The 22,352-nt window shown below is 35.9% G+C and overlaps 1 protein-coding gene across 1 annotated transcript in view; it reads left to right on the top strand.

Annotated features, from left to right (window-relative positions):
• Window positions 1-22,352, top strand: part of LOC107007824 (E3 ubiquitin-protein ligase UPL6) — a 39,506-nt gene that overhangs the window by 10,058 nt on the left and 7,096 nt on the right. The window contains exons 2-19 of the mRNA XM_015206619.2: window positions 795-892; window positions 1,089-1,216; window positions 2,030-2,141; window positions 4,058-4,238; window positions 8,067-8,246; window positions 8,495-8,674; window positions 12,207-12,288; window positions 12,447-12,556; window positions 12,694-12,998; window positions 13,119-13,215; window positions 14,394-14,537; window positions 14,669-14,752; window positions 14,839-14,925; window positions 15,450-15,590; window positions 15,734-15,859; window positions 19,061-19,159; window positions 19,918-19,985; window positions 21,094-21,160. Coding sequence (XP_015062105.1) covers window positions 795-892; window positions 1,089-1,216; window positions 2,030-2,141; window positions 4,058-4,238; window positions 8,067-8,246; window positions 8,495-8,674; window positions 12,207-12,288; window positions 12,447-12,556; window positions 12,694-12,998; window positions 13,119-13,215; window positions 14,394-14,537; window positions 14,669-14,752; window positions 14,839-14,925; window positions 15,450-15,590; window positions 15,734-15,859; window positions 19,061-19,159; window positions 19,918-19,985; window positions 21,094-21,160 — 2,289 coding nt within the window. The remainder of the gene's footprint in view (window positions 1-794; window positions 893-1,088; window positions 1,217-2,029; window positions 2,142-4,057; window positions 4,239-8,066; window positions 8,247-8,494; window positions 8,675-12,206; window positions 12,289-12,446; window positions 12,557-12,693; window positions 12,999-13,118; window positions 13,216-14,393; window positions 14,538-14,668; window positions 14,753-14,838; window positions 14,926-15,449; window positions 15,591-15,733; window positions 15,860-19,060; window positions 19,160-19,917; window positions 19,986-21,093; window positions 21,161-22,352) is intronic.

Raw genomic sequence — 22,352 nt, 5'->3', positions numbered from 1 at the left:
CCCCCCCCACCACCACCACACACACACACACTCTCACACTCAAAAAAGAATCTCCTCCATCTCTGACATTGAATGACATATTTTCCTCAAAATATGCCCGTCCCTTCATGATATTCCTCCACAAAGCATACCCAAAAGACAAAATGTTATATCTAGTTTTTCAACCCGCTTTCATGATCCCGTACCTATCAACTATTCCCCCATAAAGCTTGTATCTCCACCCCACAAAAAAAAAAAAAAAAAAACTCTCCTCCATCTCTGACCTTCAATGACATATTTTCCTCAGAATATGCCCATCCCTTCATGATATTCCTCAGCAATGCACACCCAAAAGACAAAATGTTACCTCCATAATCATTTGCCCAATCAAGCTTTATTAAAGACTTACGATTGTTTATTTTAAGGCCTCCATATTTTTGAGGAGATGTGACAACCTCCCACTGCTCCAAGTGAAATTTTCTTGCCCCATCCGCCGCATCCCAAAGAAAATCCCTCTGAATCTTTTCCAACTTTACAGTGACTACATTTGGAGCTTGAAACGAAGAAATTCAGTGACCTAATTTGGTTCTTATTTGCTCTTGCCAATAGAAACGAGAAAATATTTTTCAAGGACCATCTGACATGACATTTAGCAAGTTCACGTTGTGTCTTGCACTTCCCCTATCTTCCTATGCATGCCTCTTATATTGCTGCTTTATTTGAGTATATTTTTTTGGGGTTGTGTGGATCCTCTCATGCTAGAATCAGCTAGGACTCATTACTTTTTTCTTAACTTGAATAAGTACTGAATACAGAAATGCTTCAGAGGTAGAAAGGAGGTAGAAACTGAACGTTCTAAAGTTCGCGAGAATTTCTTGAGAACTCATGGGGAACGCTGCCACGCTGTTGACAGGTTTGCTTATATGGCTTCTATGTTCTCTTTAATAAGTTGCTTTAGATGCAATGCCCTCCACCCTGTTGGGTCATGTAATTGGGTGCTCTGATGGTGTTTCCTATTCTTTGCTCTTATCCCATGAAGTTGTATGAGATTCTTTCTAGAGTCTGTGATGATTAGCTTGTATTTTCTCTTTTTTCCCATGTGTATTCAGGCAGTGCTTCAGTCCAGATTCAGACTTTTTGCGTCACCTACTTTTCTTTTTCAATCCGACATACACTGCTGATGTTTCTGTCCTTGTGGAGACATGCCGATCGCTTCTAGAGTTTGTTCGAGATAACGGTTTGTTTCATCTCTTTGTCTAATTTTATGTGGAAAATTTATGTAGCGCATATGGAGTGCCTTCATCTGTTTGGAGTTGGTGGACCTGTGTATTTCTGTTTGATTTTGGTTTCGTCTACCAATAAAGATGATTAACGGTAACTTTATGCTAAGCAGAAAATATTATCTACGTTATATGGGTTAAGCTATCTACGGAACTCATGAATTGATGACTATCTCAAAACCCTTAGAAGTACAGCATGCGGCATCACGTCAAACAAATGCTTGCTTGAAAATGTTTTTAGGCTTTGATGGAGTGTTGAATCATGTCTCCTTGTGTTGTTGCCATGGTTTTAGTAGTCTGTGAAACTTAAGTTACTTTCCAATGGAAGTCCACTGAAATGACACTGTATTGTATTATTTGGTATCTCTGTGTATTCTTGATATCATTTGGGTGTTTCCTTCCTAAATAATTGATGTATTATTGTATGACAAAAATCAAGTGAATGTTTAATGGTTTAAGTTAATTTTTCTTTACCCAGCTTCTATAGAGTGTGGTGCCCTGTCTAAACTCATTATTTATGCTGATTATCACTTATCAGATACTTCTAAAATCTAAAATCCACAACTGACCTTGTTTCTTTAAGTGCATGTTTTGTGCATAGCATCTCCAAGTTCAAGTTTAACTGCGTCACAAAAACTAGTTCTTTGTTCTCTAATTCAATTTTTTTGCTCTTCCTTACATGTTATTACCTTGTTTCTCTGTTATTAGCCTTATGGGTTTGCATGCTAGAAGCTTTTCATTAGCATTAACAGTGTGCAGGAATTTTACAGGGGATGTTATTAGCCTCTTTGCTGGTACAGAATATGCTTCCAAAGCTGCCTTGGTGAGATACAGAGTGAAGAAATTTGCTCATGCTTGCATTCGGGCTGTTTATGGAAACAGGTTCAACTCAATACGTTACGTCATTTCTTCTTGATTTACTTTCCTATATGAAGCACCTGAACTTCATTTGGTTAGTGTTACTTTTTTCTCTGTTGAACACATAGAAAGAGATTTATATGACCTTATTATCTTAAAAGTTTAAAACCAAGCTATTTGTGCAGAGACCATATAATGTTCAAGAAAAAGGGGATAAATTTTTTCTTTTGGAAGGAGATGAACTGTAGAGCTTTTGAAGAAAAATAACATTTTGTGTAGAAAATCAAGATGAGCTGTATATTTTTTGTTTAATGTTTGGTGTAAAGAAAGCTATGCAATCACTAGTTGATATGATAGGATCCCTGTGAAGCAGTAGCCTAAGCTTGGTTGGGATTTTGTAAAGTCTTTTTGCACTATTATGGTGCAACTTTATATATATATACATATAATTGTTAATAGTTTCAAAAAGGAGATAAGTCTATTCTTTCATGTTTTTAGTCTTTTAATAAATTCTTTCCTTTTGCTTTTCTTGGATCGTATTGGACCTGAACTCCAGATCTTTATATTGCTATCATTCAGTCTTCAGTGTTTGCTTTTGTGCTATGGGTGTTCTATTGAAAGACCACTTGGAGCTTCACTTCATTACAAAACAACAACATAATACCAGTGAAATCTCACACAGTCAATTTCCAAAAAAAAAAAAGAAGTCATAACGTGGGATCTGGAGAAGGGGAGAGTGTACACGGACCTTACCTCACAATATAGCAACTTGGTACCCGTATAGTAGTTGCAATGATGAATATCACCCTTATTCTTGTACAACAGAACCATTGCACTCAACCTCCATTTCTTTGACATTTTAGCCGTCCTAAATATGACACTAATCAACCCAGCCAGCCACTCTAATTCAAACGAGGATCAAAACTCATTGACCGTTTCTCCTTGCTTAATGTGCGCTTCATAGTCGTCATCAATTTTCTAAGACATACTTTCTCTTGCCAATGACCTCTCTGAGGAGGCGAGACTAAACAATTGATATTTCATTTTATCATAATTCTTTTTTCATATATTTGTCATTCACGTTTATAATTATTAGTCTTGGACACTCTCTCTCTCTCTCTCTCTCTATATATATATATATATATATCTTTTGTGCCTTTTTTTATTTAAGTCCATGCTTTATTTTCGGTTTGCACTCATAGCCCCGACAGGCCTTTAGAGCTTTTTTGCGCTTTTTGCTTTTGATAACACTAAATTGACCTCACGTGTGTTCTTCCAAAAGTCCACCGGTCTCTTGTCTGGCCTGGTCTCTTGTCCCCTCCTCATCTTACAAATAGCCCCCTTAACCTCCGCAACCTTTATGCACCTATGATTCCCAAAATCTCGATGACCCTCAAAATGCTCTAACTCCCCCAACAAGATGTCCCAGTCCTCTTTTTCATTTAAGAATTATGGTCCCATTTGTACATGTATTATCTTGCAACTCTCTTCTTCCCCAACATAGGCAATAGCTATTATAGGAGGAAAGCTCTGATACACCACTGCTCTGATACATCACTTGTTTTATATAACTACATACTATGCTATTTCATCGTTCCATTATATCGACACTTCAATGACAAGCTTTATAACTGGTTGTTTAGAATTCTTTATAGGGAGAGCGGGTTGGGAGGAGGGAGGGGGGGGGGCAGAAGTCTTACTCTTCTAAAGCTTGAAATTTAATTAGCTTTGATGAAATTGCATGTGGTAGGCATTTATTTTGATGGTGCTGCTATACTAGTTATTGATCTATGTTTACTCATCTATAGTGTCAATTTCTGAAATAAGCTATTTTATTTGACATCTGTACGACACCAGTCTTTTAGGTCTTAAATCCAATTGGAATGCTAAACAAGTGCTTTCATGTCTTTATTTTACTTATATGAGCCATGCTCGTGCAGGAATAAGTTAAGAGATCAACTTTTTATGGAATCTGAGAAGTCCTGTACATCAGCAATCCTCTTGTTGGATGCAGTAACATTGTTGATTGATTTAGGGCTTCCTTGGGCTTGCAGCACTGTTACCTATCTTCTTCAAAGAAATATATATTCCTTATTTCGGGAAATTGTTCTGATTGGCAAGGTATAATATACATCAACATGAATTCAGCTGATACTTCCTTTCCTCTTTATGTATATTTTCTGACTGCTATTACAAGTACAAGAACTATATAGTTAAATTATTTTACTACTTGCCACAACACATGGAATCCTTAATGACGAGTTTTTAAGTATATTTTTCAGGGAGTCCAAGTAGTTTGTAGTTATGGATTAATTTCACATTTTTCTAGCTAGCTTAATTGCTTAAAGTGCTCTACTATTGGGAGCTGGAGAGTAGGTAGTAAAAGGTGATGGAATGTGTGACAAGCTTGTAATAATTTTATGGAGATTTCTAATAATCTGGACCAATGTTGAATTGCAGGGCTTTCATACAAGTCTATTCAATCCTATGTTTCCGATACACTTCTTAAGAATTAGTAAATTATTAATATGATAATATATTTATGTGTGTGTGTGTATACCAAAGGTTTAGAGTCCTTATAGTTGGGTTGTAAGAAAGAGGAATTACTTTCCTTCTCTTTTTAGTATTTTATTTTGATTGTTAAAAGTATTGATTAATCTCACCAAGAGATGTCGTAAATATTTAGAACAGGGGATACATTACTGAATATGTAATGATGTATATCATATATAGGGCTTTGCTAATCTACTACATTCAAGGTAGTAGATTAGCATGGTGCCAATTTTTTAATTTCCTTAAAAGTTCCTAGCCAACATATTATCAATGCCCAAACTGAGAGTGATATCTTTGTCTTGCCACCAAAAACTAAAGCCAATTCATGTTTTCCCCCTTTCTCTTACATTTTATTCTCTTCCTCTGTTAAGCTTGAGGCAGCTGCTTTGTTTTATTCTTTTTCTTTCTGCCATTCTCTTTCTCTTCTTAATTTTGATAGTGTCCCATGATCTCCTTTAAATTATTTATGAGTTGTTTGCATTCTTAAGATTTATTGTCAATATTGATGAGTATAAAAGAAATGTAACAAACCCAACATTTAATTTTTGTAATTAAAATTCAGGCGGAGGGGAATGGGTCTTCTTCTACCATTATTATCATAATGAAATGGTTTCATAAAGAAAACAGAGAAGATAGGTGGGTTAAGAACACATGTTAATTAGTGTGTGTAAAATGTCACTTTTCCCCAAAAATGGGACTAGAAATTGACAGAGATTGGGAAATACCAAGAATGGCAAATTTCATCAACAAGATTGAGCAATTCAGTAGGTGGGTGGAAGGGAGATGAGAAAGGCTGTACAAATTGAGCAAAATACAGGAAAATGAAGCACAACCAGCAGCCAAGCAGTTGGCCATGGAAGACCATTTGGAAAACCAAAATACCATATAAAGTGGCATGCTTTGTGTGGCTTCTGGGAAAGGAGGCAGTGCTTACCCAAGAGAAACTAATGAAAAGAGGGATAATTTTAAACCCCAGGTGCTTCTTGTGTGGGGAGCAGACAGAGACTGTGAATCATCTATTCACACATTGTAAAATCACAGGACAACTATGGAGATTGTTTTTGAACCTCAGAGTAAAAGCATGGAGCATGCCTGGGAAAGTTACAGAGGCCTTAACAAGCTGGGAACAAGCTGGGTTGTTGGGCAAGAATAGAGGCAGGTGGAGGATGGTCCCCGCAAGCATTTGGTGGACAATATGGAAGGAGAGGAATTCTAGGTGTTTTGAGAGCATAAAGAACAAATATGCAACAGATTAAGCTCAATTGCATCTTGCTACTGTGTTTTTAGTGTAGTCAGTTACTTTTAAATGATCCTGTCTCCATTATTGATGTTATAGACTCATTATAGACATAGGATCATAGAATCATACATGTAGGTAGTACTTTGTAAACATGGGACTATAACAACTCTTGTAAGATTCGGATTCTAACATATATAGACAAAGTTACCAGTTTTAAAAAAAATTGGCTAAAAGAATGGGGTTTGCTGAACCGAGATGATCCCTGATAGAATGAGAGGTGAAGTAGACGAAGAGGGCTGGCAAGATCTAGGTCATGCTGGTGTATCAAAAGATGAAACTGTCGTTACTGCTAAAGAAATATTTAGAATAGTAATAGGGATTCTTTTGGTAAACAAAAAGTGGGTGCAATGCTAACATACTACTTCATATAGTAGGTTAGCGAAACCCAGACATATATATTATTAAGGATTTACTTGTAAACACTATTTATACCTTCATATAGTAGGTTAGCAAAACCCAGACAGATATATGATTAAGGATTACTTGTAAACACTATTTAAACCCCAACATAGCTGAGGGAATAATTAATTAATTCATTCTCAATATTTCTCTTTGTTTTCTGATATTTTACATGGTATCGGAGCCTCAAATATCTTGGTAGAAATTCAAATAGCTTTCGCTAACGGCAGGCAATGCCGGCCACGCCAATGATTTTCTTCTTCCTTGTGTCTAGCACAACTCCTCTCTCCAGCAATCGGTGTTCCTCTCCCATTCTAGCGTCGTTCATCTCTTGGACGACCATTATGGTGCCACTCACTTTGGTGACCCGCACTGCTACTTTCTATGGGACCAACACCCTCCTCTGATCTTGAATTTCTATTAGAGCCAAGAGTTTGAGTCCCTATCTGAAAATGCTTTTACTCGAGGCAACTTTGAGTTCCTACTCTGAAATCAAAGCCAAGGGTTTTACTTTACTCTTAGATATCTTTCTACATATTTTTGAGAACTCTCTCTCTCTTTCTTCTAGTACTAATTTCTCTAATTCTTTTTCTGATTAAAAAATTTCTCTCATCCAAAAGTTCCTTCAATTTCTCTAGTTCAATTAAAACATAATAACTATTTCCTTCCAAAACAATCTTCTTTTTCTTCTTAATCTCACAAAAGCAAAGAAAAATTTCTTCTTATTATTCCTATATTAAAATGGTAGCTTAGACTAATGAAACCGGAATCCTACCTTCACGGGATGCAAGAGGGATCAAATACCTCATTCTTTTACCTTGATTTGTGGTGATTATGAGGACTATCTTCATCTTCGGTAGGTGAAAAGCAACAATTATCATCTCATCTACAGCTGCAAGCTCAACCTGGTACACAAAGTGTGGCTCATTGCCTGCTCTGACAACATCTACTGCTTCCATCAAAAACTCCTCAGATGAGGTTGAGTATATTTGGGGCAAGTTAGGAGAATATAATATGTGCGTTCCAACCTAAGGGCAAATGTTAAGAATTAGCAAATTATAAATGTGGCAAGATCTCATTCCATATATATATGTAGGAAAAGTTAGGGTTCTTATAATTTTGTAATTCAAAATAAAAATTACTTTCGTTTCCTCATTAAGGTTACTTTTCTTTTTAGAGTTACTTGTGAACACTATTTAAGCCCTAACGTGCTTGACGAAATAATCAAACAATTTATTCTCCAACATCTCTCTTCTTTTCTCATTCTGCACAACTTTTAAGCATTCTCTGCAAAAGATATATGCTACTTTTGGCACCTTCTTGGTTCGTTATTAGTTTTACTTGTTGAAAAAAAAAAAGCTGCCCAGTGGTAAACAGAAAAGACTTGAATATCTATCGAGATTGTAAACTTTGATATGATGTGAGAAATGAGTGAAGAGAAGATATTGGGGGAATGCTCTGGACAATTATCTTGTGCTTAGGACCTTCAACAACTGCTTTGGATAATATACATGAATTTAATATTTCTTCGGATGGGAAATAATATCAAACAAGACAAGTAGACAACCTTACTTTTATGCGTGAATTATTTATTTGTTTCAGTTTTGGTGTACTAGCATCTCAAGAATCCAAATTTCTTCTTGCCTAGGTGTTTGTTAAAGTTTGAAGAGTGACATGATGCAGCTTAATTTTTGCAGGATAGAAGCTTTCCAGCTTCCAACAGGGTTGTATCTTCATTTGAGCGTGTGCTGGGACTAATTACATCTCATATTGGTCAAGGCACTTGTACTTGCCCAACCGTTGATCCACAATGTTTCTTTCCCTCCCAGATTCTTACAATTCCATTTTTATGGCGGTTTTTCCCTCACCTGAAAGAGGTAATTGGTTACAATGTTCCACCAGAACATGGCTGTTTCAATGGAGGATCAGATTAAGGGATAATACTTTGCCAACCAAGTATCAAGTTGCTCTATGCTAGCTCATGTAAAATGATCTTTAGGATTATCTGCATGAATTATCAGCTCATGTCTCATATTCGTGCCATATAATTGATCATCTTCATGTATAAGTTCAGATTTATGCTTCTGTGAAATTTATGTTCATCTGGTTTCATTTCATTATGCAGATCTTGGCAAGTCCATCAGTGAGTCGTCATTATTTTCATCAGATGAAATTATGCATGAAAGACCATATTAATGTCCTCCCTCCTGATATAGCGATTGATCTTCCTGGTCATGCTTGCCTTCTTGGGAATCTATTGGAAGTTGCCGGGCTTGCTTTTGCTCAGCCAGAATCATTCACTATGGTAAAGACTGAAGACATACCATTAGCTTTACTCAAATAAAAGACATTTTTTTTTTGGTACAAGTTTTATAATTACTGTCATTTATGTTTGGGACTATGTTATAAGGACACGTATGAAGGAGTCATCACTAGCAAGCTAATAATAGTAGTAGATACAGAGAAGTTCCCCACAACCGTGATTTACGAGAGGTATTGACTTGAGCAGGTCCTTGTTTAACCTAATTATGAATGAGCTTACCAACACAACACAAAAAGAGGTTTCTTGGTGTATGCTATTTGCTAACAATATTATATTTATTAATGAAATAAACAAGGGTATCTACTATAAGCTTGAACAATGGAGAAACAATCTAGAGATTTAGTAGTTTCAGGATAAGTAGAAGGCTTTCTAAATGTATGACTCTGAATCTAGAACAGCAGTAGTAGTTGAGATTAAGATTAGATGAGATTATGGTGTCTTAATTTAAACAAACCAGATATATAGGCTCGTTGTTCCAAGATAATGAATGATAGATGATGATGTTAAATATAGAATCAAGATCCGATACTTTAAATAAAGAGTACTACTGGAGTGTTATATGACAAGAGAATGGCTACCAAAACAAAAGGTAAGTTTTTAAATCAAAGCACTATTAAGCTCTGAAGCTGGGTGAAGCAAAAGTTGTGTCCTTCACCTCGCTTCATCGGTGCTTTAGTGTGGGTGTCAAAAGCCGTGTGCCCCTTCACTGATGGATTCTACCTACGAGCACAGCAAAATTTTATTTTTTTGTGTGTGTATATAAAAAAAAATTCTTTCTTCTGTCCAAAAATTATTGTTTATGTTTATAGTTACACTTTTTGAATTAAATTTCTATCTTTTTTGTTTTCTCTTCATTGACTCTTCTCTTCGTTTGATGCACACAATTTAAATGTGCTTAAAATTCCAACAAAGTTCAGTGCTGTTTTGCGCTTTTCGTTTTTGACTACTCTGGTCATACAAAATTAGACACGATTAAAAAATGAAAACATTTGCCAAAAGGTGCAAGTAACACACATTAAAGATACAATGAGAAGGTCTCTTGAGAGGGTTTAGTCATGTCCTGCGTCAACCTTCACATGCACCTACCTGTACTCTGTAGTGAGTGAACATGTTTAAAAGGATTGAGTTAAACATAAATTTACATGGATGGAAGGTATCTCGAAAGACTTATAAGCTTTTGGATTCATTGCAGACTCGACAAAAGAGTGGGCACAATTGAAGAAAAACATTTATATAAGGTCATACCCATTAGTGAATATATTTCAGCCATGTTTGTAGTTTACTTTATGCCCTGACTTTCAAGGTGTCTCTTGACCTTATCAATGATTCTTATGCCAATAGAAAATATAGAACTTCTAGTACTTTTCATTCTTAATTTTAGTTTGTATTATGTCGGTCTGACTGAATTTAAATGGGAACATGGTCAGCAAGGATTCATATAGAGAACTCCTACATTTTTTATTTATTTTTAGATTCTCTACTTCAAACATACAAAGTAATGTCAAAGGTTGGGGTAGAGTAGCCTATTTGTAAAAGGTTGAGTTAGTGAAGTAGTAGTTCTAAGAAACATGGTAGTTTATCTGGAAAGGGAACGTGGTAATGTTTTAATTTTTAATTTTTGAGATGTTGGGGTTTGGGGATAAATTTCATGTCAAGGCTAAGTAAGGTGGACTGGTGAATGCGAAACTTCAGGTCAAGTAAATATTGTACACACTCAATCAAAGTGGTTCAATCTTCATCGAATGGATTTAAAGGGAAGATGGACAAATAAATTGTAACAGAGGGAGTATAGTGAAATTGCCGAGAGTTTTGATACGGGTCAACATTTCCATGTCAGTTCCAACTTCCAAGCCACATGCTACTGCAGACCGAGCATTTAACAAATCATTTTTGTTGTTCAGGGATGACTGAATGTTGTGTTCGTAAGAATCTCTATTTCCACGCTTAACTTTTGCAAATAAACTTAAGATTGCCTCAGAAGCTCACCATTCACTCCCATGAACTGTTCCTAGTTTGAAAGTAAGTTCTACAAAATGGTTGGCTGACTAACAATGACATATAGGATGGATGTGTAGTTATATTAACTTTGAAATGATCAAAAAGATTAAAAGTTTTCACAACATATTGAGTTGCAATATGGACGATAAAACAAGAGGGCCATGGAATGACTTAGAGATATCCTACAAAGATCTCTAAACACACCTTTTTCTGCATGCAAAATCGTGTTATTGAAGGTGCTAATAAGGGTAACTTAGACCTAAAATTAAATAGAAAGGATTTACTTCAAAAGACTTGCTATCTCAGATTCTCAAGGATTCAATGCAGATATAACTAAAAATAGAATATAATTTGAGCAAAAGATCCAAGTAAGCGATGTCAACTGGTTGGAATTAAGACTTAGTTATTGTTGTTACTCTTACTTTGAGTCTAAATAGGAACAAATGTGAGATTTATTGAACTTCAGTTTAGAGAAGTGCTAATTTGCCTTAAAATGCAAAAAACTTACAAATGTCTACTGAAATAGGCTTGAATTGAGCAAGATATATAAAGGAATGACATTGCCACTCGAACTAGTTTGAGATTGAGGCAGAGTATTAATTGTATTCTTGGAAAGAGAAAAAAAATAGTGTTCGTAGTTTATTTGTTGATAGTCGTGGTGTCCGGATCAACTTGCACGCACCTCAGCTAATTACACGGGCACCAACAACTGGTGTTAGATAATTCTGTCCACCAAGGCTAGAAAAGATGGGAAGAGATCACCTAATGTTTTGTCTCTGCTGGCCTTTGAACCGAGACCTCATGATGGTCAACCCACTTCATTGACCACTAGGCCACACCCTTGTTTGTAGTTGTTAGGTTTTCCACATTCATAAAGTGAATGAGTTGTCTTTTTATATGGTCTTGGACAATTCTCACCTCATAAGTGAATGAGTTGTCCTTTTACACGGTCTTGGACAATTCTCACCTCATAAGCTAAGTCTTGGGTTTAAGTTAGGTCCAAGTCCTATTTTCTTGCATGGTATAAGTGCCAAATTCATCTGTTTACCCGGTGTTGGCCCCCCAATGTGATGTTGTCCAAACTTTGGATGTCCATTTCTAGGCGTGTAAGAAGTGGATGTTAAGTGCCAACATTGGTTGAGAGAATGAGGAATGTGTCTCCTTTCTTTGGCAATACTCACATCATTGGCTAACTTTTGGGGTTGAGTTAGGCCGAAGGTTTCATTTAGTTAACCTTTAGTATTGTTATATCCTCCTTGTATTTTCATGCTGTTGTATGCAAATTGATGGCATAGTTTATTCCTGGTTGAAAGGATACAGATAACAGGGTATAAACTTGATTTTGGTTGATGTAATGCCACAAATAAGGAGGAGGGAATTTGGACTTTGCTCATTAGTTGTTCTATGAGGAATCTGATATTTTAAAAGAGAATGTTTCTTGTTATTTATAGATCCACGTTTTCTTCACGTATTTTCTTCCTTGATCACAGTAACATCCTCCTATACATGTTCGCAGGCCGTTGATTTTGCTACTGTTGCAACTTTTTTGTTGGAAGCACTCCCTTCTCTCCAATCATCAAAGATGGGAAGTATAGAAAGTACGTCCTTATATTGGATTTGTGTTATACCTACATGCAGTTACTTCAGTTGATGTTCTAATTCTCACACATGTTTGAGATTTCAGAAGGAAAAAAAATGTAAACAACATTTCCTTAATTATACTGCGAGCTGATTACACTTGCTTCAAATTCTTCAGTTTCTGAGGATGAAATGGTCATTGATGATGAACAAACAGAAAAAGCTCTGAATTTGGGTTTGGAGCAACAGATAACCAATGCTATAAATCCACGTTTTCTTCTACAGCTGGTATGTAGTCATAATTTTCACAGTACTGACTATGCTATGTAGTCATAATTTTCACAGTACTGACTATGGTTCACTGTAAGTTTAATCAAGGTATTATCCCTCTGAATGATGAATAATCTTTTATATTTAATGAACAGAGTACTGTGTTACTAGGTGGATTTTCACCTCTCAATGGTTTACATAGTGGCCAGCTTGAAGAAAATCATATAGCAGCTGTTACTGCAGTTTGTGCTTTCCTTCATACGACTTTCAACATTTTGCCGCTTGAACGTATTATGACTGTACTAGCCTATCGGACAGAACTAGTTCCTGTCCTTTGGAACTTCATGAAACATTGCCATGAAAATCAGAAATGGTCATCCTTGTCAGAACAATCACCATATTTTCCAGCAGATGCTCCTGGATGGCTGCTACCTTTATCTGTTTTCTGCCCTGTTTATAAGTAAGAGCCTATGGTTTTAAATATTTAGCCTGTATCATTTGGTGGAATATTCTAGGGCTTTCTTGTATCGTGTGACTGCACACGAGTAAATAACACATCTTCTTCTCTATGGTGAAACAGGCACATGCTTATGATTGTTGATAATGAGGAGTTCTATGAACAGGAGAAGCCGTTGTCTCTGAAGGATATCAGATGCTTAATTGTTATCCTTAGACAGGTATAGCCTTGTAAGGGATCAATAAACTGGTAACAACGGACTTTAAAAAATTGTGCTGATTGGAAAGAACTTTTAAAGTTGTTATTTCTTCATCCTGGCCTTGGAAAACACTGGTGATGGTTAGAGGAAGCATTACAGTGATAGGATTAGCTTCTGGCCGCAGCAGGTTGGCCAGTGTAAGAGTCACTGAGTGGAGATTGATTAGCATTGTCATTGATGAATACCTAAAAGAAGCCTCAATTGATACTGTGAAAAATGGTATTAGCTTGCAATCGTAGGCTGGTAATCTACCATCTGAACCAAGGACAATAACGGATGTTCTCCACAGTCCACTCGCCTTTATGTGTGGTAATGATCTGTAAAGCCTTGTGACTTAGAGGCATGATCATATGGGTGTTGGTTCAAGACCTCCACAAGAAGTTACTGATAATTAAAGTTACTCCTTGTATCCTTGGTTATGACTTGAGAAATGTTTGTTCATAAAGTAAAGAATCTGGAAGCAATAGATCAAAACATCTAGAGATTATCTGACGGTACCTTTTTTTTGTTTAGTGCTATACCTGGGTGTCAATGTAATGGGTGCCTAGGACAGCGTGGCCGAACTTATTCATTTCTATGATGATTCTTTACTATATTTTTGCTTCTTTATAAACGTAGTGCAATCCTTCTCCTTTATTTCGATTGTTGACCGGCTATTATCTGGAGTTAGTGAGTAGAAACTATTGTATAAACAAAATCTGGACAATCCACAGAACTGATATAAGACATAAGTGTAACTGGAAGTGCCCATAGTAGTTCTTGTGATTTTCTAAATATGCTCTCTATTTTTTGGATTAGTTGAACTATGTTCTGTGATGAACACAAGGGTATATAATGAAACAATTTCTCTGATCTGATCTAACAGGGGAGGTTCCTTAGCTACCATATAGTGATACATAGTTTCAAAAAATATATACATAGATACATGAAATTTCATTCCTTAAAGCTATCAGATGTATTGCTCTTTGGAGCAGATATTTAGCTTTTGAAGTCTTGCGTAAACCAAATATCCCACTTTTCATTTACTTGGGAAGTGCCAAGTGAAAGTTGCAAAAACCCAAAATCCCACTATGATGGCTTGTGTTATATTGTATCAGGACTTCTTTCATGCCTAATGCATTTATTCTTTGAATACTTAGGCCTTGTGGCAGCTCCTCTGGTTGAACCCTACAGTGCCTGCTAACTTTGGTAAATCAACAACTGCTATTGTTGCTATGAAGAAGCATCCGTTAGAGTTCCTTCAGCACAGGGTCTGTGTTGTAGCATCTGAACTCCTATCACAGGTATATACACAGTCCCTCTCCTTCAAACACAATTCTTGTAAGATCTTGTCTTGTAGTTGAATTATTTTAGAACTGAAGTTTGAGCTATAAAGATTATATTGAATTACTGTTCTAAGATAGGGTTATTGTAGTTACAAGATTGGAACAACAGACGGCAATTTACACCTCCTAGTGAATTTCATGCTGATGGTGTAAATGAATATTTCATATCTCAGGTAATAGCTGTCAATTGCAACTTATGTTTCTGTTAGTTTGATTTTGGTTTCATAAATGTGTCTCGGTAATTGGAAATCTCTTCTAGGCAATGATGGAGAATACTAGAGCCAACGATATACTAAAGCAAGCTCCATTCCTGGTGCCATTTACTAGCCGAGCCAAAATATTTACTGTGAGTAATGAAATCTGCACAACTTCTCTTTGTTTTTTTCTTTTAAGTCTTGGCAATTGGCATCTTAAAAACTTGGGGTGGGTTCTATGGTTGACAGACGAGAGTAGAGTCGAGTTCTCTCAGTTGATGAGTAGTCCCAGTTCCCTTATTTTCTTTTGGTGTAAATTGAAAGTTCATTGTTGTGTGAATGATTGGGCGGAGTTTGTAGAGAATTATATCTTCAAAAAAAAAAAAATTCCTTTTTGCCAATGTTTATGAATGAGAAAACCACATTTACATGTTAAAAGAAAGTCTTGGCATCTCATTTTTTTGCTTGCCCTTTTACTCCTTTCACTCTTTTCTTTCGGGCCTTTATATCCATTCCACAAAAATGAGTGGCTTCATTCCCCTTTTATTAATTTTGTGCTTTTGTTTGGTTTTGCTTAAGATATGAGTTTACACATTAAGCCACTACAGCCGGTCAGTTTCTTGTATAGCATGTCATTCAGCTACCACTAACCAATAGATTTTTAATCATTTGGCAGTCACAACTCGCTGAAGCAAGACAAAGGAATGGGAGCCAGGGTCTCTTTGCTAGGCATAGATTCAGAATTAGAAGAGACCATATTCTGGAAGATGCTTTTAACCAATTGAATGCATTGTCGGAGGAGGATCTACGTGGACTGGTGATACATTTGCTCTGTGTATTATGTTTGCTTTCTATTTTATTACATACATGCATGTATATGTACAACTATGTGTGTATGTGAGGACACTTCCCTCAGGAATAAAATGATTTTTACTCCTGTGGTTAACTTTGTGTAACCAGATACGTGTGACTTTTGTCAACGAACTTGGAGTTGAGGAAGCTGGTATAGATGGTGGTGGGATATTCAAGGATTTTATGGAGAATATCACTCGAGCAGCTTTTGATGTACAATATGGATTATTTAAGGTACTAATTTTACTAATGTTATTACTTATTATTGATTAGACCAACTTGCCCCATAATTAGTTGAGGTTCCAGTTATTTTAATATCCTGGAACTGTATATTTTGAGATATTTACTCTTGCAGCAGAGGGAACTGTTCATGAATCTAGCAGTTGATGAAGTACGTCTGGAGATGTCTGGAACTGTAGAAGGAAGTAGAGTACTTTTCACCTGATGAGAAATGGAACACAAAATGTAATAGGAAGAGTTACAATATTTAGTGCTAAAGATTCCTCAATATATGACAAAGAGCTTATGATTTGTTGCATGGAGTTGGGTAATGATGCACTTAATAGGAGTCTACGTCAGTAAATGATATGGGTATGCCAACTCTTTGTAATTTAGGACTTGCATTAAGTACCCATACCCATATGTTATACATTCAACCCAGATATGTCAAGGAAATTGAAGGGTGTATGTAACATAGCCTCCAATTGGTAGCAAACTTAGAACTGACTGAGACTTCTTAGCTGATCAATTTGGTGAGGCCATTAGTAGGATGTAAGGGGGCATTTTAAAATTTCAGAAGAGAAGATGAAGAGTTGAGAAAAGGCTCTAAGCAATTTTCACAATAACCTCAAGAATTTCTAAATTGGAAATAAGGCCCAAGGTAATAAATTATATCGAGTTCATTGGGGTTAAAAACTGGATTCTAGTGGTGAGGTTCACAATAATACTTGGATCTGCTGTCTGATTAAAAACAAAGATACATGCTATTTATTTAGTTGTATAGGAGACTACACATTGCTTAGTTAAACATACTGGAAAGTATAAACAGTAACAGAGATATAATGATTACAATAGAGAATGTTCTAGTAAGTTTCTAGCAGCTTGTAAATTGCAGAAGTCTCAGAAACTTTGTACCTAAAAGATGCAGAGCATGCTCCATATGTTATCACAACTGACTTCCTCTTCGTTGTAGATGCTTACTGCTTCACCTTCATCTTGGATTGTCGAAAGCCTATGGATATGGAAATTATGTAATGCTACCTGCTTTCTATAGGAGTTCTACTAAAGGAAGATGACATCTTATCGTACTAAGTAAACTACATTTATGTCAAAAAGCACAAACTAGTATTTCTCTTCCCATTCATGACAGTAATATGAGACCTATTTGCCCCCACCCTCCAAAAAAAACCTCAAAGAGTAATATGACCAAGATAAGGTCTATCTTCCATTTCTCGCTTGTGGTTGATTTATTTTGAGAACGTGAATGTTCATTTGATGTTTGCTGTAATTGAGTACCTTTTTGGTTGACAATTAGGGATTATACACTCAAATACTAATTTTTCTTTTATTTCTTAAAAAGAATTAGTGATTGAGCATATACTCCTATCTCTTATTAGGTTTTTTCTTCAGTCCATGTTATATGAAAGACCGCTTTCCTTACTTTTTCTGCTGTACAAGTGCAGAATCTCTCTTTCTGTTCCCCCTTCGAACTTCCTTATGTTATTCGTCTTTTTCTTTTGTCTATTCTCCTCTCTAAATAAATGAAATTGAAAAACCATTAAAATATTTCCAACAAAAAATAAAGATGGGGAGGAGAATAATGTGGCCATAGACGTGCGAGGTGCAAAACATGTTGAGCGCTTCGTCTGGCTTATTGGCTGCTTCAATGTTGCCACCAAGGCTCTAAAGCATTTCCTTGACGACAGGTGTAATCTTGAAGAGGCGACACTAAAGAATTGATATTTCACTTTATCATAATTATTTTTTAAAATTTTGTATCCATACATTTTTTGCTCATGCTTATAGTTTGTAGTTTTGTTTGCACTACACATACATGTTTGTATTTTTTTTCTCCATTTGTGCCTTTCTTCATTAAAGCCCACAATTTATTTGCGGTAAAAGCCTCAAAAGACCTTAAATCTTTTTGCCTTCAATAACACTGAGGAGGGAAGAGAGAGAGAGAGAGACCCCACTTGATTGTGGAGCTTGTCATCTAGCCTGATTGGGTGCTTGATAAATTTGGCTCTGGCCTGACCTTGTGTAATTGCAACAGTTACTTTCAGAAAAAGAAAATAAAGTGTAAGCCTATTTACTTTGGTTTCAATCCTTTTTTATTCTCTTTCTTAGTCGTAAAAGTGTTTGCTGCCAAGATTTTGTGTTTTGCTAAGGTCACGACCGTTTATTGTTATCATTTCACCTGATCCATCTTTTCCTTGATTTTTCGGTTTGTACGAAAAGACAACATGCGATTTCGTCCTACATAAATTGACGTAGAATTGTTTATCTTTTAGAGGGTTATTGAGAATCGGAGATACAGTTCATTGATGAGACCCCAATTTCTGCCTGCTGCAATAAATTTCTACTGCAGATACTTATCTGAAATTAAAATTTCTACTGCAGATATATCTTACCAATGATATGTAATACCTCCTAGAATAATCATTTGGAAGCATTTTACATGTTTTCTATTTATTTTTTCCGGAGTTTTTCTCGTCTCATGGAGAAGTTTGTTGAGCCTCATTATTGTCAGATTCATTTGGATTTTCCCATCCAACCACTTACAATCGCTGGCCTGTTTGTGGCATTAGAATGGGGAAGGGCAACTTTGCCATTCTCCATCTTCTTGCAAGTAGGACATCAGTTATTTTTAAACTTAGAAGGAATATTCATTTTATTATGATCTATCTGAGACTATCTGTTGTAGTAACCTACCTATTTTACCTATTATTGGTGGTCATTTGTTGCTCCCTCTCTCGATATTCCTGTTGAGCTAGGAAGGAATGAGTGATGAGTCAGAAAATCCGGCATCAGTCTCCTCAAATGTTCCTTGAGTTGATGTCACTGAAACATTTACCACTTGGATCCTCTAGTGTTAGTCATCTTAGAGCTAAAAGGAAGTCTTTAAGACATTCACGTTTGTTGGGAGGAATCAGATCAATCTTAGGGCTTTCAGTGTGTCAAAGACTCTAGCAAATCCATCTCGTCTTTCCTGATCAATAGCTCCAATTTCCATCATCTTAATACATGTCTTTAACTTAGGCTAGCCGCTAGCGTGGATAGCTGGGTGGTGAAATCTCGGGCTCACTATTTGAAATTTAAAAAGAAGGGGAGAATAAATCACTTAAAATTTGAGTTGACGATAAATCTTTGATTTACACTCATGTTATTGTTTTGTTCATTAACTTCCACTTATCTTGCCTTTCCTTGTGAATTTAGGAAACTGCGGATCATCTACTCTATCCGAATCCTGGGTCTGGGCTGATTCATGATCAACACCTCCAGTATTTTCATTTTCTGGGGACAGTTCTTGCAAAGGTATTGGCACTTCTGTAATGCTTGTTCAACATGACCTCTGAAGATCAGTGATTGACTAATCTTCTCACATGCTGTTGTATATTCGTTCTAAACTAAACAATGTACATGCATTGGTGAAAATTACTCCTAGGAGGTATTATTATCTTGAAATATATCTCATTATCAAGTCATTATCATCTTAATATAAATATGCATTTCATTAGTAAAGCTTCTCGTTTTGAACTGGAAACTGGTTGTGTGATTTAACGGATCAAAAGGAAGAAAAACAGCAGTAGTGTGATTTATCTGGGGAACTGTTTCTGACTTTCTGCGTGGATACCTTTCTTTGATGATGAAAGGGAAAATTTCTGCTTGTTTAGCACTTATTTTGAATTCTAAGTTTGTTGATGATGACATATGATAGTACATTTCTTCATTTAACATCATTAAACAAAGTTCAGCTCAACTTGCAGAACCAAAGGTAAAGTGTAACGTGCGCCTAGTGGATCAGCTTCAGCTCCGCATTATCTTTTACAATAAAGTTACCTAGATAATGTTTTGAGAAATATCAATGCACCTTATCAAGAGAGATCATTTTAAATGGAATGATCTATTAATTTCTTATTAGCAGCACTTATATACTATTATTTTTGAGCTTATGGGTTTTAAGCTAGGACATTGTTCTTTAGATCTACTCCTCTCAAGGTATTTCCATTTTGTGCCTTGAATATTTTATCTTGACAGTAAATGCTTTTCTTTTTCCTTTCGTGATGTTGTAGGCAATGTTTGAAGGCATCCTTGTTGATATTCCATTTGCAACATTCTTTTTGAGCAAGTTGAAGCAAAAGTAAGCTAATAGAAGAAGTCTTTTGCGATCTAATTTATTTTGTAGTTGTCTGGATTCTTATGATGTAGAGAACGCATGATGAAGGCTTTGTGCAAATTTTCCAGAAGAATTGACACATAAAACCTTACTAGAAAGATAACTGGAAACTCAAAAAGGAAGTAGATAATGACGCCTTATTTTTAAAGAGACCAGCTGCTTTCACCAGGAAGTAACTAAATGCATGCAACAGATCATGCAATTGACACAAAGTAATGTTTATGTTCTCTGTGGATCCGGAAAATTCTCTCTTTCAAAGATGCCATTTAATCATGGTTGTTCCGTAAATGGAACTAAGGAGTTGGTGTTTTATGAATATTTATTGTGTAACAATTCCCGACTGTAGTCGTAATTCAAAAATCGGTGATGAAGAGACCTTGAAGAACATTATAACATATCCTTCACTGTGTCACTTTGCTTGGCCTAATATCCAATAAGAAATAAATATATCATACTTTAATACAATAACTCATGTAAACTTAGTTTCTCTAAATCGCCGTGCTATTCAAATGAGGTTGCCTATTTTAACTGAGATAATATGTAGAAACTTTGTTTTATCAATATTTTATTACTGCCTTTTGTTTTATTGAACACTTAATCAATCTTTGGGTGTTGCAGAGTAGTAATTCGCTAAAAGAAAGCAATCACAAAATAGTATTACTAGCTAAAAGAAAGCAATCATTATATTGAGGATCTAAAAGCAACTGAGTTTTATAGTAGGTAATTCCATAATGCTCTTCTGGGTAAGAGTGACATGCAATATGCACATGCATATTAATAGACAATAGACACATGTTGAACAATATTTTTACTGAAAATACTGTAGGGTGTTGACAGTGTGGGCTGTGGAAGGGTGTGGAATTGAAAGATTTGATATATTGACCTAATTGGACAGAGATCTTTATGTCAACTTGGAGTGCATCTTTTGAAGGGCATTCTCATGTCTAACAGTTCAACATTTCTACCTTGTTGGTCACAAAAAGAAAAACCATATGTCATTTCTTCAATAACTCATTGTGACATGCATATTTGGCCTCACTCACTTGGTCCGTTCTCGTATTTTGCTCCTCAGGTATAACTATTTGAATGATCTTCCTTCCTTGGATCCAGAATTGTATCGCCATCTCATCTTCCTGAAGGTGATGTTTCTTAATATCCTTTATACCTCTTTATCACATTTGAGTTATTTATACTAGCGTCGGTTCTTATATTTATGTTTGATGCATTCTGTATGGTAAAGATGGTTAAATTTATTTCGGTTGTACTCCATGGATAAGTAGCAATGCAACTTATAATCTTGAGAAATGACAATTTTTCTGTGAAGTTCTTTTTTAAATTTTATTTCCCTCCCCCCTGTTTTTGTTTCTTTAGTTTTCTTATACTATGCAACTTGGAAAACCATGAGTGCTTTGTTTCAAGGCAAAAGTTTGCGAAGGAGGTTCTAATTGGGAGTGGTAATATCCCTGTAAGCTCACGGTGAAAATCAATTTTTATTTTGTTAAAAAACAGAGTGTTGCAGGCTCTTGCCAGTTCTTATCCCATATTTCCATCTTCTGTTTACACTTTTATAGTACATGCACCTTTTCCTTGAATTGGTAAACTAGAGTTATCAAGGAATCTCGTTATAAGATCTTACAATGTCTAAGAAAAAAAATCTTACCATGTCTGAGAGTGGTATTGACTGATAAAGATTTTGAGGTATTCATGTTCCTTTATTTTTTTCAGCCTTGATCCTTCCTCTGCTTTTTGCTTTTTTTGTTTGGTAAACTTTTTAAAGGGTCTTTTAGGCCCCCGGCTAAGCCTAAATAGTTAGAATAGATGGTAGAGATAATTCATTCTAGTCCAGATCACATGTGTATTGCAGGTTTGAAAATATGTTGGGATCCATAACTACATGAAAGACCACAAACAAATCGTTCGTGTAAGAAATTTGGAAGTTAACAGCCACAAATATTATGATCAAGGCCAAATTAGGTGGGGTCTACAAGAATCCTCAATATCCATTTCGTGCCAGTAAAACCATTACAGTCCAATATCCGTAATTTGTCTTTCAAGACTAACTAGGGGTTCACTAACACTAATGATTATTTTGTCCTTCGGAAATGAAAACTATGTTATTATCATCTGCGTTACTTGCTCAGGTATAAAATCAAACTGACATATCTTTCCTTCTGTAATGTTCTGAGCCTGTGAGGGATGAGGAATTTGAATATGCTCCTCGTTTCTTTTACTTCTCTTAGTCAAATTCTAATAGAGGGGAAAAATCCCAGGCCCTGCATAATAGTAGGCGAGCCTTATGAAGAAAATCTAGAGAAGAATATAGTTGGGGGG

This window comes from Solanum pennellii, chromosome 1, assembly GCF_001406875.1.
Source record: "Solanum pennellii chromosome 1, SPENNV200".
Classification (NCBI taxonomy): Eukaryota; Viridiplantae; Streptophyta; class Magnoliopsida; order Solanales; family Solanaceae; genus Solanum; species Solanum pennellii.
The sequence above is the reverse complement of the archived record's forward strand: the minus strand, read 5'-3'. Positions and strand labels throughout refer to the sequence as shown.